This window comes from Atractosteus spatula, chromosome 11 (assembly GCF_055471065.1).
Source record: "Atractosteus spatula isolate fAtrSpa1 chromosome 11, fAtrSpa1.hap1, whole genome shotgun sequence".
Lineage (NCBI taxonomy): Eukaryota > Metazoa > Chordata > Actinopteri > Semionotiformes > Lepisosteidae > Atractosteus > Atractosteus spatula.
In genome coordinates, this window is record NC_142716.1 from 11,146,886 (window position 1) to 11,162,413 (window position 15,528).

The 15,528-nt window shown below is 37.2% G+C and overlaps 2 protein-coding genes across 6 annotated transcripts; both read right to left on the reverse strand.

The window, feature by feature from the left end:
* On the reverse strand, positions 1-6,190 carry LOC148823506 (uncharacterized). 4 transcript variants are annotated; one of them, XM_088926884.1, is made up of 8 exons: positions 6,112-6,190; positions 4,048-4,205; positions 3,755-3,874; positions 3,164-3,274; positions 1,637-1,714; positions 1,005-1,130; positions 434-802; positions 1-178 (listed from the first exon to the last, which is right to left on the reverse strand). In XM_088926884.1, exons 2-8 carry the CDS (start codon positions 4,174-4,176, stop codon positions 89-91), a joined length of 1,023 nt encoding a protein of 340 aa, XP_088783010.1. In that variant the 5' UTR covers positions 4,177-4,205; positions 6,112-6,190; the 3' UTR covers positions 1-88. The 4 variants fall into 4 exon arrangements, with proteins under 4 accessions (XP_088783010.1, XP_088783011.1, XP_088783009.1 ...); XM_088926885.1 differs by lacking the exon at positions 6,112-6,190 and adding an exon at positions 4,798-4,862; XM_088926883.1 differs by lacking the exon at positions 6,112-6,190 and adding an exon at positions 4,764-4,849.
* Positions 6,191-6,833: 643 nt separating this feature from the next.
* On the reverse strand, positions 6,834-15,434 carry clcc1 (chloride channel CLIC like 1). Of its 2 annotated transcripts, none has more exons than XM_088926880.1 (11): positions 15,387-15,434; positions 14,818-14,947; positions 14,456-14,575; positions 13,970-14,080; positions 12,908-13,132; positions 12,467-12,607; positions 12,074-12,173; positions 10,913-11,010; positions 10,286-10,432; positions 8,595-9,134; positions 6,834-6,999 (listed from the first exon to the last, which is right to left on the reverse strand). In XM_088926880.1, exons 2-11 carry the CDS (start codon positions 14,944-14,946, stop codon positions 6,910-6,912), a joined length of 1,701 nt encoding a protein of 566 aa, XP_088783006.1. In that variant the 5' UTR covers position 14,947; positions 15,387-15,434; the 3' UTR covers positions 6,834-6,909. The 2 variants fall into 2 exon arrangements, with proteins under 2 accessions (XP_088783006.1, XP_088783007.1); XM_088926881.1 differs by having other exon boundaries at positions 15,408-15,423.
* Positions 15,435-15,528: the final 94 nt, after the last annotated feature.

Sequence of the window (15,528 nt, forward strand, 5' to 3'; positions counted from 1 at the left end):
TGAAGGTATAAAACGTTAACTTTATATACATTTGTGAAATGTACCAATATATAATCTGTACAAACAGTATCAAATTAAATTATGTATATTATGATATGAAAGGCTGTGTTTCTGGCACGGGTGACTTTGTGATGCCATCATCTTGAATACTGTCACTATCCAATGGATAGTTTGAAACCTGCAAAAAAACGGAGATCCTCCATTAAAACGTTGTAAGGGTACACCACCAATTAAAATACAAATTTTATAAAATGTAGACTTATTTCCTGCAAAATATTTGAGTCTTGTCACTAGTCTGATGGCTTAAACTGGGTTTTAAACAGGACCCCATAACAGCTGAAGATCCCTTTCATTTTGGATATTGAAATCCCTGCATTTCAGAAGCAGCTTTAAGACTAATAAAAATTGTCCTTTCTTAAAAGCACAAACTTACATTAGTATTTGCATGTCCCTGAGGGAGGTCTGTACTTTCATGATGGGAAACTGTCTGCTTGGACTCATCTGTCTTGGTGAAAGAGCTGTTGGACAGTTGGTCTTCAGAACGTCTATAGGAAGCATCACCTCCATCAATCCTCTCATCTGGTATTTCACAACCCACTGTCTCAGCAGACATGTTGGGCATGTGAGCCATACTTTGATGATTTTCTTCAGCAGGAGGCAAGTGGTCTCCGTTTTGGTTGTCTCGATATTCATCAGCAGCTTGAACGCTTTGGGCTGCTTCATGCTCAAGAGGCACGTTTTCCTGATGATGGTAGAGCTGCCTTTGACATCGTCTAAAGAGACGTTTTATACAAACAAATGCCTGAGAAGAAGAATGAGACATTGTAGAAAGTGCACACTGGATCGTGGATTTGTATGTGAATAGCATTAATTATATAGAGTTCACCAGAGCAATATGGACAAATAATTTGTACATAAAAATATTTCCTCTCTAAAACTGCCACAGACTTACTTTTATCATCAATAAATACAATATACAGCACCTGGTCTTTTAATTTACCTACCAACAAAGATGTGACAAAAGCAGGAAAGGCCCAGAATTCATAACATTTCAGGATATCCATAAAAATGGGATAAATGTTATGTATTGATGTGTCCCAAACAAATGTGAGAACTGTTGAACTCCATGTCTGTAAGAAAAAAAACAAAACCAAGACAGTCTGATTTATACAGTTAAGAACATCTTATTAAACTCAAACCAGTTTTGACCTGATTTAGACATGCATTAAGAGGAGCAGTATGTATGCTTTTCGTGTGAAGTAATCACATATTTTAATCCTAAAATCTTATAACACTTCTGTGTTTTCATTGAGAGAGGTTAAACACTAACTTCAGAGTCTTTATGGTTTTGCAACTTGCGCAAAAATTTATACCTATATAAAACATACCCTTATATCAAAACATACTCAGGATTTCTCAATATTTTACAATAACTACCAAATGTTTTTTTAGAAATACCTTAAAATGCTATGTTATGTATTACATAATGCATTACGTATTTCATAATGTAATGTAATTAACATTTCACTTTATATATTGCATTTGCCTACTTCTGCAAGATTCAATTAAAAACAATTTTCAGTTTTACTAAATGTCTAGCATTTTGAAAAAATTCTAAAAGGGATATAAAACTTACCAACAAAAATCTTTCACACTGCTCAGCAAACACTAAGAGCCATTCATATGAGGTACTGTGATGGCCTTCTTCCTGGTGCTAGTACAGAGAAATAAAAAAAAGACGACTAAGCTTCTCCCATCTTATTTAACACTTGTTTTGCTTCCGATATGAAAATGCATTTGTTATTATTGTATTTTTCTTTGCTGATATTTGTGCCCCCTTTTTGCTTCCATTTCACAGTTTTTCTTTTCACCCTGTGTGGTTCTGAAGTACGATACATATCATATGTAACTATCGTACCTGTGTTCACCTACTTCACCAGTAACCCCATAATTCCAGACCTTGGGGAATATACCGAGAGGCATTAGAAAAACAACAAATGTATATTTAAATGGGAACCTAGTATATGTATATTGGAACTTGGAATTAGTATTTTCTGCATTTTTAATTTAAGGAAGAAATTGCACTTCTCTTCACAGCAAGCAAATGAAAACAGGAACATACATAATAAATATATTGTACAATAAGTGAAATACAACTGTGCAATGAATATTCTGCTTAACTTAAATTGCTCCCTATTGAAACTTGGCCATAAACTCTATTCATAAACATACATCCACCTCCTAACTGCTTCTTCCAATTCAGGGTTGCAAAGCAGCTGGAGCCTATCCCAGCAAGCAATGGGCGCAATGCAGGGTACACCCTGGATGGGACGCCAGTCCACTACAGTGCAGACACTCAGACAAGCACACACTCACACCTAGGGCCAGCTCTCCCAGAAGCCAATTAACACAGCAGTAAATCTAGACTCAAAACTTTCTTCTTTAGAAGAGCCTTTCCTTAACTGGTTCTGTTCTTTATCCCTTTGCTCCTACTGTATTCAGTACCCCCATCTACCCTCTCCTCTCACTGTAATTTCTCATCGAGCATACCTTGTGTATATTGTTTTGTTGTTCTTGTCATTCTGTACAGAGCTATGAGAAGTGCTATATAAAATAACGTTGTTGTTATTATTTTAGGAGGGGACCCACTTGATCCTCCTCTGAAGAGCAGCAGCCTCTTGGGTGACATGCAGCACATAATATACACCAGCAGCCCCTTTGCACTTTTGATGAGGTGGAGATGCATGAAATTACTTCACCGGTTGAATTTAGGGGGGAAATAGAAGGAAATCAGATTGTGCTAATCCAGAACAGGAATTCAGCCAGGACACTAGGGATAACACTCCTGTTCTTACAAACAGTGCCAGTTGATTTTAACGTTCCAGTACTGTATCTTTTAACAATATTTTTGTTTCACAATGCAATTCATTTTATCAGGTTTACACTTTATCATGACAATTTGGTAGACCACTGTGTTTAGTAATCTATTTAATAATTGTCTCACAAATTGTCTCCTGTCCCTTGCAAAAACAGTAAGGCAAAGTTTACCAAGGATTTTGTTTTTAAAGAAAAATAATTTTCTTATCATGACATTCTTTTATTTAAAAAGACATAATTCTAATGAACCTTAACTGAAAAGAAACGGAAATCCATGACAACTTACGAAGTCCAGCTTTTGGATGCTCTCTATCAGTTCACCCAACTTTCTTTCGAAGACTGGGTCGTAGCCAGATGCTGTCTTTAAATCTACAGCTATGTTTTTCAGCTCTTCAACCTCAAGAAACAAATGAAAAGCTTCATCTTATTTAACAACCCACTCTCAGTCAATTAGATATATCGACATAGACAACTCCTGTGTTAAATCGTCTTTTTTAATCCTTGATAAAATCATCCATTTGACATTTTTTACAGGTGATTTTCACAGTTTAACTTGTTAAGTGAGTTGTTACCTACATCTTAATCAGTTCCAGTTTTCCTCAAATCTCTTTCAATCTGAAAGCTCCGAGATACCTTCTGCTATTGCAACCTATGCATAGTTCTCTTTGTCCATTCATTTTCAGTACTTTAACTACATTTTTATTGGTTTATATACTGTATAAGCAAGATCTTTTGGCATGGTCCAATGTGCAAATATTTTAACATAATATCTGTTATGTTACTAATTTCCTACCATTTTATAACTTAAAACGTGCAAGAATGTTTGTTTAAATTAAATTTAAAAAATACAGTAAACCCCACATGTCTATTTACATACCTGTTGCTGTAAAATGGAAAGCTTCAGACAGCACGCAGATGGATTAGGACGGATGACCAGATTAGTTTTATCCTTGCACTCCTTATCGTCTTTTATGCAAATATTATCAGCAGTGTCATCCTGTGAATAAAGAAAGTAATACATTCAATTAAAAAAATCATTTTTCATTACAATCATTACAAAAGTAAACAATTGTTCTAGTGCTTTATGATAGAAAAAATGTTAGGTTTTCTTAAAAAATAATTCTTGAAGCGTGTGTTTGAGGAGGATTAATTTCTTAATTACTCACTTACATGTCCTTTTGATTCGTCTACTTTTCTCATCGTTTTTGAAGTAGAGTCGTAGTTAAGCATGTCAGTGGGATCGATCCATTCATCACCTTCGACCTGTCCGTTCACTGCCACCAGCATTCCGCATATCATCACAATCACTCTGATTATCCCGTCATAAACTAAAAGAGAACATACACGTTTATGAAAACATAGGCTGTCATAGTATACCGCCATAAAACACAGTCAAGTGTAGCATGGACCAGTGAAACAAGTATCATGTAACATCTTACAATCCTAGTCTCTGGCGAGATATTTTAATAAAGTCCTGGGATCTTAACAGCACTGAGATTCCCTGCCGCTTGTATCCCGACGAAGATATCGGCCTAGTTAAGTATTTTACATCTTGAAATCACATAGCATGGTCAGCTTGTCTTATTCTAACAAATCCGAACTTTTTATAGTTCTACCCTAGAACTGCATGTCTGGTCTTGTTTTGTCAGGTTACAAGTGAATGCGTCTAGGAAGACCTGACTTTCGTAACTTCTTGGAAAGCTGCTGAGTGAGAGGCAGAATCTTGTAGAGTCTGAACAAAAATATAACTGCATCACTAGAAATCCGGTTAGAGGATCCATTCTGATTGAGCTAAGTCACAAACCCAGAAAAACATACTACAGATATGTGGCCAATACTCAGTATTTCTCAATGCATTCACGGAACAGTGTAAAACATTTATTTACCGTACTACGATATGCATTGCAGATACAATGGTACCTTATAATGCAAATAATGCCTTATTGCACTCCTTGTTTTCCCTTAATTCCTGTCACGATACACCGTTACCACCATACAAACTTGCAAACTCGATCAAAGAACACTTTGATCGAGTTTGTTCAATTCAGCCTCAATTCAACTTCGCTCAGTTCAGCCTCCTCGCCCTTTCGCTTTCAGTTTCTTCCTTTAGTCCTCGCAGAGCATTGTGGACTCTTTTAATACCGGTCCGGCGGAATAAAAACGACATCGAAGAATTTGCTGATAAAATACATACTAGCAATCACACATACAGTAGTGCGTCTTTGATCGAACTGAGAAAAAAGCTTTATTCAACTTAAATATAAATCATTTTCTCGGTATCCAAATATATTATTTAATCTAAATTCAATTGAGACTGAAACTTAGTTTTAACGACACATATATTCATATTTTAAGTAAATCAATGTGATATTTCTTATTACTAAACATAATAGCATTTTGCTACAATGTGTACAGGACATGTGTATTAAGACAGGCTGCGTGCGCACATGGAGATCGTATCTTGCGCGCTTTTGTTACGTCATTTAAATCCTGAGCAAACCATTGGATAACGTAACCAACAATAGCTACTAACACAGTACTGTTTTAAATTTTAATGTATTTTTTTACTAAATACATTTTAAATGATATATTTTTATCTTTGATTATGTATCTCTTGATACATGAAAAAATAATGAATGGGATATATTTAGTCAGTTTATTTCATTGTTGCATTTATCTGTTTTGGTGAATATTCGGTATACAACGGATTACTTTGCACAGACAATCCTCTTGTATTTTTTCGTGCAAGTACATTTTTTAGCTGAAAAACTAAATGGAAAAAACATTTAGATACTAACACACTGGAGCAAGACAAGTTTAAGAATCAATAAATCCAGTCTTTGAGCTTCTGAAAAATCTAACCATACACTATTATGTGTATTTTTATCTTTTTCCCTAATAATTATTATTAGACTAAGACATTGGCTCCGCCCTTTTCAATAATTCAGGTGCCCACTGTGGCAATAGAGGATGGCATAATGACCAACTTTTAAATTGCTATATTTTATGAAAATCCTCATTTTTAAATCTTTTGTAGTAAACAAATGCAAGAGTTTTAAGTACTTTCTTGTATATTCTTCGTACTTCTACGGATTTGGACTGATCTACTGATCTACAATGGACATGGGTCTTTATTCCAACATATTCAGGAGGGTTGTTACCCCAGTGTTCTGGCCAAATTTCCTCCCCTGGCCTTTACCAGTCATGGCCTCCTAATAATCCCCCCAAACTTACTTCATCACTCTGTTCTCCTTCCCACTGTTAGCTGACTGGTGGGCATACTGGCACACTTTGGCTGATGTTGCATCATCTGGGTGGGGACTGCATACTGGTGGTGGTGGAGGGAAGTCCCCATTACCTGTAAAGTGCTTTGACTTAAGTGTCCAGAAAAGTGGCATATAAGTGTAAGGAATTATTATTATGATCAAGCCTTAGGTTAAATTTACATTTTGTGGCAGTAGCATGTAAGAGAGAACAATCTTTATTAGTGTCCAGATTTCACAGCATTTCAACACTGTGAAAGGAGATACTGGAGCCTCCCATAGAGAGCAGCAGATAACCACACACCTCTAAACATTTTTTAAATGCTCAGTCATCTCAGTAACAAGCTTTAGAAAAGTAGTATAAACTCAGTTTTATCCTCAGGAATTCTCGCATTAACATTGTAACACAACTAAATATTTCTTGAGTATGTACGTATTCTTCCTCAGACTTAGCTCTCGATCATTTATTTCCCATTTTGCACTTTAGTAGTTGGACATTTTTCCCACAAAACAAAGTGTGCTGTTATATATTGAGGCCCTCTTCTGCCAACTTTGCTAATTAGATAGCACTCTTAAAAATATGGCACATACTGTAGGCTCCAATCCTTGCTAGATTCTGGTTGCTAGATTCTGAGGATTGAGGCAAGACAAAGGACTTGTGACTGCCTTTGTAAAATAACGCAACAGATACTATTGCAAAAACACACTATATTTAATCAACTTTCAGTTTAAAAAATAATAATAAGACTATATATTGTCAAATCTATTCCTATTGTGTTTTCTCTTTGCAACAGCTTCTGTTTGGTTTGGGGTCTTCAGTGCTGGACTTGCTCTTGTTTTCAAATGGATTCTCATGGCCCTGAAAATCAAAACATCAGTTTAGAATTCAAATCTTGTGTGTTGACAATCAGCCTTCAATTCTGTTTACTCAACTGAAGGACAGCACACATGGTAATATCTCATGGGCTAATGGAAGCATATGACCCTTAATTGGTTTTAAAGGGGAACCGTAACACTATTTTATATTTTGGAATTGCAAAGAATTTGCACTGATAAGTGCATTTCAAACCACAATGAAAGCAAAACGTACACAGAAACGTGAAAAATCTCCAATTTACATCACAAAATAGACAACATTTTGTTACGTCATTTAAATCCTGAGCAAACCATTGGATAACGTAACCAACAATAGCTACTAACACAGTACTGTTTTAAATTTTAATGTATTTTTTTACTAAATACATTTTAAATGATATATTTTTATCTTTGATTATGTATCTCTTGATACATGAAAAAATAATGAATGGGATATATTTAGTCAGTTTATTTCATTGTTGCATTTATCTGTTTTGGTGAATATTTTAGGTGAGCACTGAGCCATATTCTGTGATTCAGAGTGAGGCAACAAAACCTCCAGTGAGGTGAAGCGGCCCTATGACACTGTAAACAAGCACGATTGTGAATACATCTCTTTTAATCTAATAGAAATATTGCTCTCAACTTTGAAAAGACGTATTTGTCAGTGAAACCATCTCAAATACTAATGCATCTAATTGCATGCAGATTACAGTACACTGGAACATTTCTGCCGTGAAACGTCTACTGGTCCACCTGTACTTATTCACTCATATATTGCATTACATTAGTCATTACAGTGACTAGTGAGTAGGAAGGGCCACCTCAGCTCACAATTCTCATGAACTCGTTACAAGATGGAGACCATACATTACCTTTACCAAGTTCTTGATTAAAAAAAAAAATTGAATTCTGAATTTGTAAACTATTTTGTTTGTTACCGAGATTTAATAACCAGTCTGAGAAACTAAAACTGCAGTTCCCCTTTAATATTAGCACTTGGGCTTTCAATCAAATGGTATCAAGTAAAAGAAAGTGGTCATATAAGATAATTATAGCCATATTAAAATTTTGTCGTCTGTTTTTTACCATTTATTAACATTTCGTAGAATATAAGTTGTTAAAAGAAATACTTGTACATGTAGTATTTAACTCCACAAATTGTTCTCAAATGTCTTTTTAAATGTATCATTTATTTCTCTTTCATTGTTACAATATAGGCTGCCAGTGAACTAGCTGTCAGGCTCATAATGTCAAAGTCGTTAAATATCAGCATTCCGAAACAAGTCATATTGGATAAACTAAAGTGAAAGATTCCGGTGATGTTATAGTACAACATACAGTACTGGTGGTTATTATATGTGAAAACTCAAGGGATGCTATTAACCCACTTGTATTTAGGATTAGCCTCTCTCAACCTAAGGCAGTAGAGAAGCAAAATAAGAGAAATTAACCACAAATTGCACTTTTATAAGTTACAAAAAAATTGTTTATATATTTCTATACAGACTGTCATATTATTTCACTAGTAGGCGCATTCTGATGGTAGGTTTACATCAAGACTTTTACTTTAGTTCCTGGAAGCAGATTTAAACTTACATTTGTTCTTCTGTCTTTCTTTGCGGATTCTTCCTTCTCCTGCAGATCTGGTTCTGTGTTGCTTTCGTCCGGACTTACAGACACCGAGTGTCTTATACGGTGGTTTGCCTGTGAGCCACTGTCACGGCCTCGGGTTCTCTCCCCTTTCTGAAACTCTGTCTTTTCTCCTGCACCTCCGTCTTCCGCGGTGGCTGCTGTGTCGCCACAGTTCTGGCCCTCTGTTCCAGCGGAATCGGCAGGGGGAGCTCCGTCAATCTCTTCGTCGCTAACCGCAATGTCTGACGGTCCAACTCTCTCGACACGATGGTTGTCGCTCTGCTTGTTCCGGTGGTTGTGTCGGAAGCGGACAGCTTGTTGATCCTGATATACCCGCCCACTGCCCACAGCGCCCAAATCGCCTTGAGCCTGTGGGTGCGCCTGTGGAAGCACCTGTGGAGTGTGGGGCTGAGCCTGGACAGCAGGAGGTTGGTCATGGTGTCCCCGACGATGCCAAAAAGCCACATTGTGGATAGCTGCCTGGGCACTGCCATACATGAATATCTAAGGGGGAGGGGGGAGAACGTATTTTTCTGTGTAAGTCATGTCATGTCATTTGCCAAACCGCTTTATACCATACGGTGTCGCAGGAAGCCGGAGCCTGCCCGGCAAGCAACAAGCACAAGGCAAGGTACACCCTGGACGGGGCGCCAATCCATCCCAGGGCAAGTGCAAGCCAATCATACATGGGGACAATTTGGAGGCCACAGTAAAGGCCGAGAAGGGGAATTTGGCCCAGACACCGGGATAACTCCCTACTCTTATCAAGAAATGCCTGTGGATCCTTAATGACCACTGAGAGTCAGAACCTCAGTTTAACGTCTCACCCGAAAGACGGCGCTCACTACAGTATAGCGTTCCCGCCACTATACCGGGGCATTAGGACCCACACAGACCGAAGGGTGGGCACCCCCCGCTGGTCTGAATAACACCATTTCCAGCTGCAACAATAGCTTCCCAGGAGGTCTCTCATCCAGGTACTAACCAGGCTCAACCCAGCGTAGCTTCAGTGGGTAGCCAGTTGAGAGCTGCAGGGTGATATGGCTGCTGGCTTCTGGGTACGTTTTAACCTCAATATACAACACACAAGTCCTATACAGTATACTGTAATACTACACCACCCCAGCCCATACAGAACCCTTGTAAGCAAAAAACAAGTCCTACTTATCCTCTGGTCTATTTTTTGCATCACTAGGCTCTGCAACATCTTCAACAGAATGCTATCCTCTTTGTTTTGTGACACATTCAGATGCTCTGTCACGGTAACATCAGTACGCATCTAAAATTTCACTTACTCCCTCCCCCTTGTCGTCTTAATCATTTGCCTTGATTGATGGAAAATGCTAAAATGGAATCAAACAGCAAGATGCACAATGCATTATTAAAAGCTGATAGTACATTAGACTATTTTGTAGTTAGCATGTACTAAGATAGACCTGATGCTTAAAAACGTCTAGCCACTAATGTGCTGTATTTCAATACCTCTAGATAAACATTGAAACCGGGCATCTCTATGACACCTGTACCTGACTTGGAGTTTTGCAGTAAGCTTTTAAGGTGGGGTTTAAAAAGTACTCTCATACTAATCATATTATTTAAATCAAAGCTGTATGAGCTAAAAGTATTAAACTTTAAAAGAGCAGAAATGCACTTACCAGGATAGCCGCTACAATGGTAAAAAGAACAGGAATCTGAAGTGTTACAGGGAGATCCTTTAGAAGAGCTCTGAGGAACTCACTTATACCTTGACCTAAGTGTTTCAGTGGTTCAGTAATAAAGGTAGTGATGGTAACAGCAATTGCCTGAAACAGAACAAAAAATATGGATAGAGGATTTGCTTGCAATCAAGAGATGCATGTCTACAAATCAAAAGGAAGAATGTTCTTATATCAGACAGAAGGTTAGCAAATGAGGAAATGAGGTGGTTGTCCTTTCCTTACAATTTATTTACAACAGTGTAAGAAGCTACAAGTTCATCAACTGCTTTTTAATTCATTTGGTGAATGTTTATATAAAAAAATAAAGGGTAGTTGAGAGAAATTAGAGAAGATGAAAGACTTCAGTTTTATGAATGTGTATTAAACAGGGACAGGGTGGCTCAAGTACTTTGAGCATGGCCCCAGTACTGCAGTCCGTGTCTGTTCCCAATGTGGAAAAGTCCTGGGCATCTCAGCTCATTAACTGGCTACAAGGTAAGCGATTGTGGTGACACACACCTATGACCCGAACCAGCCACAGGGTTGCACACACACTCACTCATATACAATGGAAAGAAGGGTCACCTTGGTTGGAGGTACCAATAAAATGGGATTAACCATGAGGACCTCATAATATTTTTTACAGGGGTCATCTTGCAGTGTCCATGTGCTTCTGAACCACTCTACAATTTAAAGGGGAAAAAAAGAATCTTCAATAACTAAATATTACAAGTCAAAAATCATGTTTCGGGATTTGAATAACAGTTAATTCTTTTAATTTTATTGTCATTTTTTAGGACAAATTGAGAGCACTGCAGCTCACAAGGAAATTGGCATTTTTGGGATATTTGGGGATTTTTTGTACAAACCCAATTTTCAATCAACCACTGTTTCTTTATGTCTCAAGTCACAGCAGTGATACCTGTACTTCATGCACAACATGAGGATGGCCGGACATGCTCCTCTGATGTTTACACCGATTTAAATAGATAAGACTTTACTGATCCCAAAGGGAAATTGATGTGTTTATACTCATTAAACAATAGTCATTGTTTGACACGTCACAAGCTCCATGGTGCCTTCCAGGAGAGACAGTTCTGACTGGAGGGGCAGGATCTCTTGCGAACATCATGGCAACCCAACAGGAAACCAGAGAGTCATGTACTCCCATTTTGCCAAGAGTTGAAAGAACCTGACTAATACAAATCCAACCCATCAGAAAGTCATTACTCGGAGAATCACAATCAAAAACAGGGCAAGACCCAGGTTATGACTTCCACATTTTGGGTCAAAAAGCATAACCTAGACTGGAAGCTTTTCTAGAGCAAGTCACATTTTGAACAATGAAAAATAACTTCAGAGAGCCCAAATACCTCATTTAGTAAAAGAACTCATCACGATAACAGGTTACATCCTGTAACCCAGACCTGGGCTATGTGATTGAGGGGTCTTGGAGTTACCCAGATTGGGCAAGGTGAGGTTGGCTAGGACATATTCTTGCATCTAACAGTAATTTGTGGGATCTGCCTGACTCCCGTGAGCTTGCCATGCCGTCTGCAAGAGTCTTGAACCCTTCTAATTGGCACGAACTCTCCCGTAAAGCATGGTTGAGACCGCAGCATGCATTAAGCTTGGCTATGCACGTTAAAAATGCAAATCACAACGGGAGTTTCCAATTACTGAATTGTACCATGACATTTACTAATTATGTAGCACCCAGCACTGAAAACAAACTTAACTCCTCACCTTTCAGGCTATCCTGCCAGTCAATCTTCTTCAATCCAGTACACTTGTCATTGATAGACTCCATTTTTACAATATTGTTTTGATGCTCAGCAAATGCAATCTACAACACAAAGTTAAGATTTATATGGAAAGAAGATCAATGTTTTGTGCATGCAAATTACAAAACAAAACGTTCCTATCTACGAAGAAGCAAATGAAATTTTGTAAACCCTCAATTTATTTATCAGTTTATAGAAAAGTTGAAGAGAGTCCAAATTTGATAGTTCAAACTTTGCAATCTGTTTGTTAGAATGGGAAATTGTTGAATGACAACTTTAAACTTAGTTTTACAGAGTCATTTCTTAAAAATGTATTTTTATACAACAGCTAACAGATACACGGATGTTACTATACCTTGTAAAGATACATCCAGTTCCACAGAAGGCTGATACAGAAACAAATGGCAAAGATCCGCCTGAACTGCATTAACAAAGAAACACTACTCCACAGTTCAGTACAGATTAGCACTACAATGATTAATACACAGACACACATCTGGAAAACATTAAAGAGAAGGCATTAGATACATGATACATAGTTTTTACACCACATACTACATTTATTACACTTATCTTCACACAGCGAATCAGGTAGTATATTAATTCCAGAAAGTTCAACGATTTTTTATAGTTGTAAGACTTAAGAACATCCACTTAACGTCAAAGATAATTTATTGTTGTCTAAAGGCATACGCAAAACAAGTGCCGGGGTACATATAAACATGAAAATGAATTCACTAAAACACCTTGAAAAGAGTCCCTCACTTCAGTACACTTAAACAGAAACCCTTCTCACCCGAACAACAGTGTCCAGTTCCACACCAAAAGTGTCCTCGAAGCGCCATTTCCAAGCTTCGTAATCATGGGGTTTGAAGTTGATTAAGATCTGACTTAGCGCTTCATCCAAAGCCCCTGGTTTCAAACTCTCATCCCCATCCAGAAGCTTTCTAATCTCAGAGACCGACTGTCTTGACAAAACAACCTCAGCATCATAGTGGACGTAACCTTTGACTTCATCAGGCTGGGGAAACAGAGGATAACAAACCCTAAAACGCCACTAATCTTGGAATATGAACGAAATTAATAAGGAAGGATTTCAAAACTGTGTCAAAATGTCTTACAAATGATTTACTGTTGTTGCTCCCACGGTTAATCCAATGAAATAAGTCAGGTATTTGTGCTTGTGGCGTAAATGGAAAATAATTTAGAAGTATTTCTTAACATAAAAAGGAATGAAAAGGAGACAGGTCTACAGAGTTCATCTTAGTATCCTGATTCTGTTCTTACAGGCTGGCTTACCTAAAAGCCGGCTGCTTACGTATACAGTAAACCCTTTTTTTTAAAATACAGTTTTAATGTACTTCAGATTTAACGGATAAAATCAACTAAAGGGAATTTTATCTGTAAATTCAGAAATACTGGAATTTCCTTGTCATAACTGGGAAGTGCTCAAATAATAAAACAAGGTAAAAATAAATACTACAAGAGTGTAAAATTCAGGAATATCAATAGCGCCTTTTAGTGGTAGGTCATTTTCTTACGATGTGTGTTGTTTGTGTTTTCTTTGCTTTAGTATACTTGCAGTATATTTACAATGCATTAAATATAGAACTTGTGTTCTTAAAATAAAAAAGATACAGGAACAATTTTCATTGACTGTGTTGATTGCAACTGTTCAAAAAATAAGACCCAGAAAGCATATAGTATGTAGTTTATGCATCATACAAATGTGTGTTTTTGGGCTGAAAAAACTTTTAATAGTCATTCAGCAATAAGAGACACCCTTTACCCCCTTCAGTCCATTAAACCAAGGGTCTACTCTATATTTATCAGCTTCTATGAGGGCAGCACAACTTACAAGGCCGAGTTTCTGAATATCTTTCAACAGCTTGTTTAGGTATCTCCTAAAAACAAGATTGCATCCAGACTGTTTTGAGAAAGATGCAATCTTCTTTTTATATTCTTCAACCTGAAACAACAAGACAAGACAAAAGGGCATTTTTTCTCTTGACCAGTTTCATTTAATCTAGAATGAATTTAAAAGAAAACTAACCAAACAATCTTTGTTTCTCATCTTTAAATTTTGCATGTTGCTGTAAGGGAAGCAATGCCCAAAAAACAGTGTGAAGACACAAAGCCTTTTGAAGGTGCAAGTCTGTGTACACATCTAAAATATGTTTGTATTTCTAGTCTTCAATATGATCAACATTAGGTGTTAAGCCATGACCAAATCAAGGACATCACAGACAAATCTGAATGAGAAAAACATGTTAAAGTCATTCTACAACAGTGGAGGTTGCTCCAGTTAGTGTAGAGCTGAAGCAGAAATTAAGACATTACAAACCTCTCTCTGTAAACTGACAATTTTGTTGTTGAAGTCAGTTATATCAGGACATGTCACCGGCTGATCTGAATCTTTAATATATTCTCTTCTTTTGGTAGGAACATTGTTATAGTTGTTAACCTTAAAGAAAACAATAGCAAACAGTTAACAAAAAATGTAAACTGAGTGGGTCAGTTAAACTGTATAATGTAAGACTGTATAAGGTGCGACTATAATCGTGTTTGAAAATCATGCAATATTGGAAAACACATTTGTTTAGAATTCACTCTTTTTGGCATTGTAACACAACTTAGCAATAAGCGTGTCACCACGTCAACAAGCTTATGGAAAAGGGGTAAATACAAGTCAAAACAGTGCGTAACCTCTGTCTGCTTCCTCATAGTTTTGGTTGTAGCGTCGTAATTGAGCATGTCAGTGGGATCGATCCATTCGTCCTCATCCACCTGTCCTCTCACAATCAACAGCACGCAGTACAATACAGCTATCCGCATTCTTCCCCAGCCAAGAGTAAAAACACAGTGTTAATAAGATGCACGCATACTATGCATTAACTTAAAAACCATAAGCACATATGATCAGTATGAACACACACGGCTGGATATCAATATAATTATTGCCAAAAGACGCAAAGAAAATAGACGATATCAACGGGAGGTATAACCTACACGTTTATGTTCCCAACGCTTCCGGAATTATGGAAAATTAACCCAAAACATCAATACTACCTGCTTTTTCTCATTTTAAAAGGATACCTTGAAAACAACTAATATTTTGCAGCTTTTCTCATGAATCCGAACTCAAGTTTTATAGCATACTAGATGAAGCTAAGTACAACAAGCAGCCATCACAAAGAACAGCTAGTACATTTTCGGATGATATGATATAAAACCAATTTTGTTGTAAAAATATTTTTTATGGTACATTTACTTACATGGAAGAAAAAATGCAATACCTTTCTCTTTTCGAATACTTCCTGTTACGTCAAATAATAGCCGGAGGTACGCGAAATTGCTCATGGGAACGGTAGTCTTTATTCATTTCTCTTTGCTTTTAGTTTCATTGAACTCGGAATT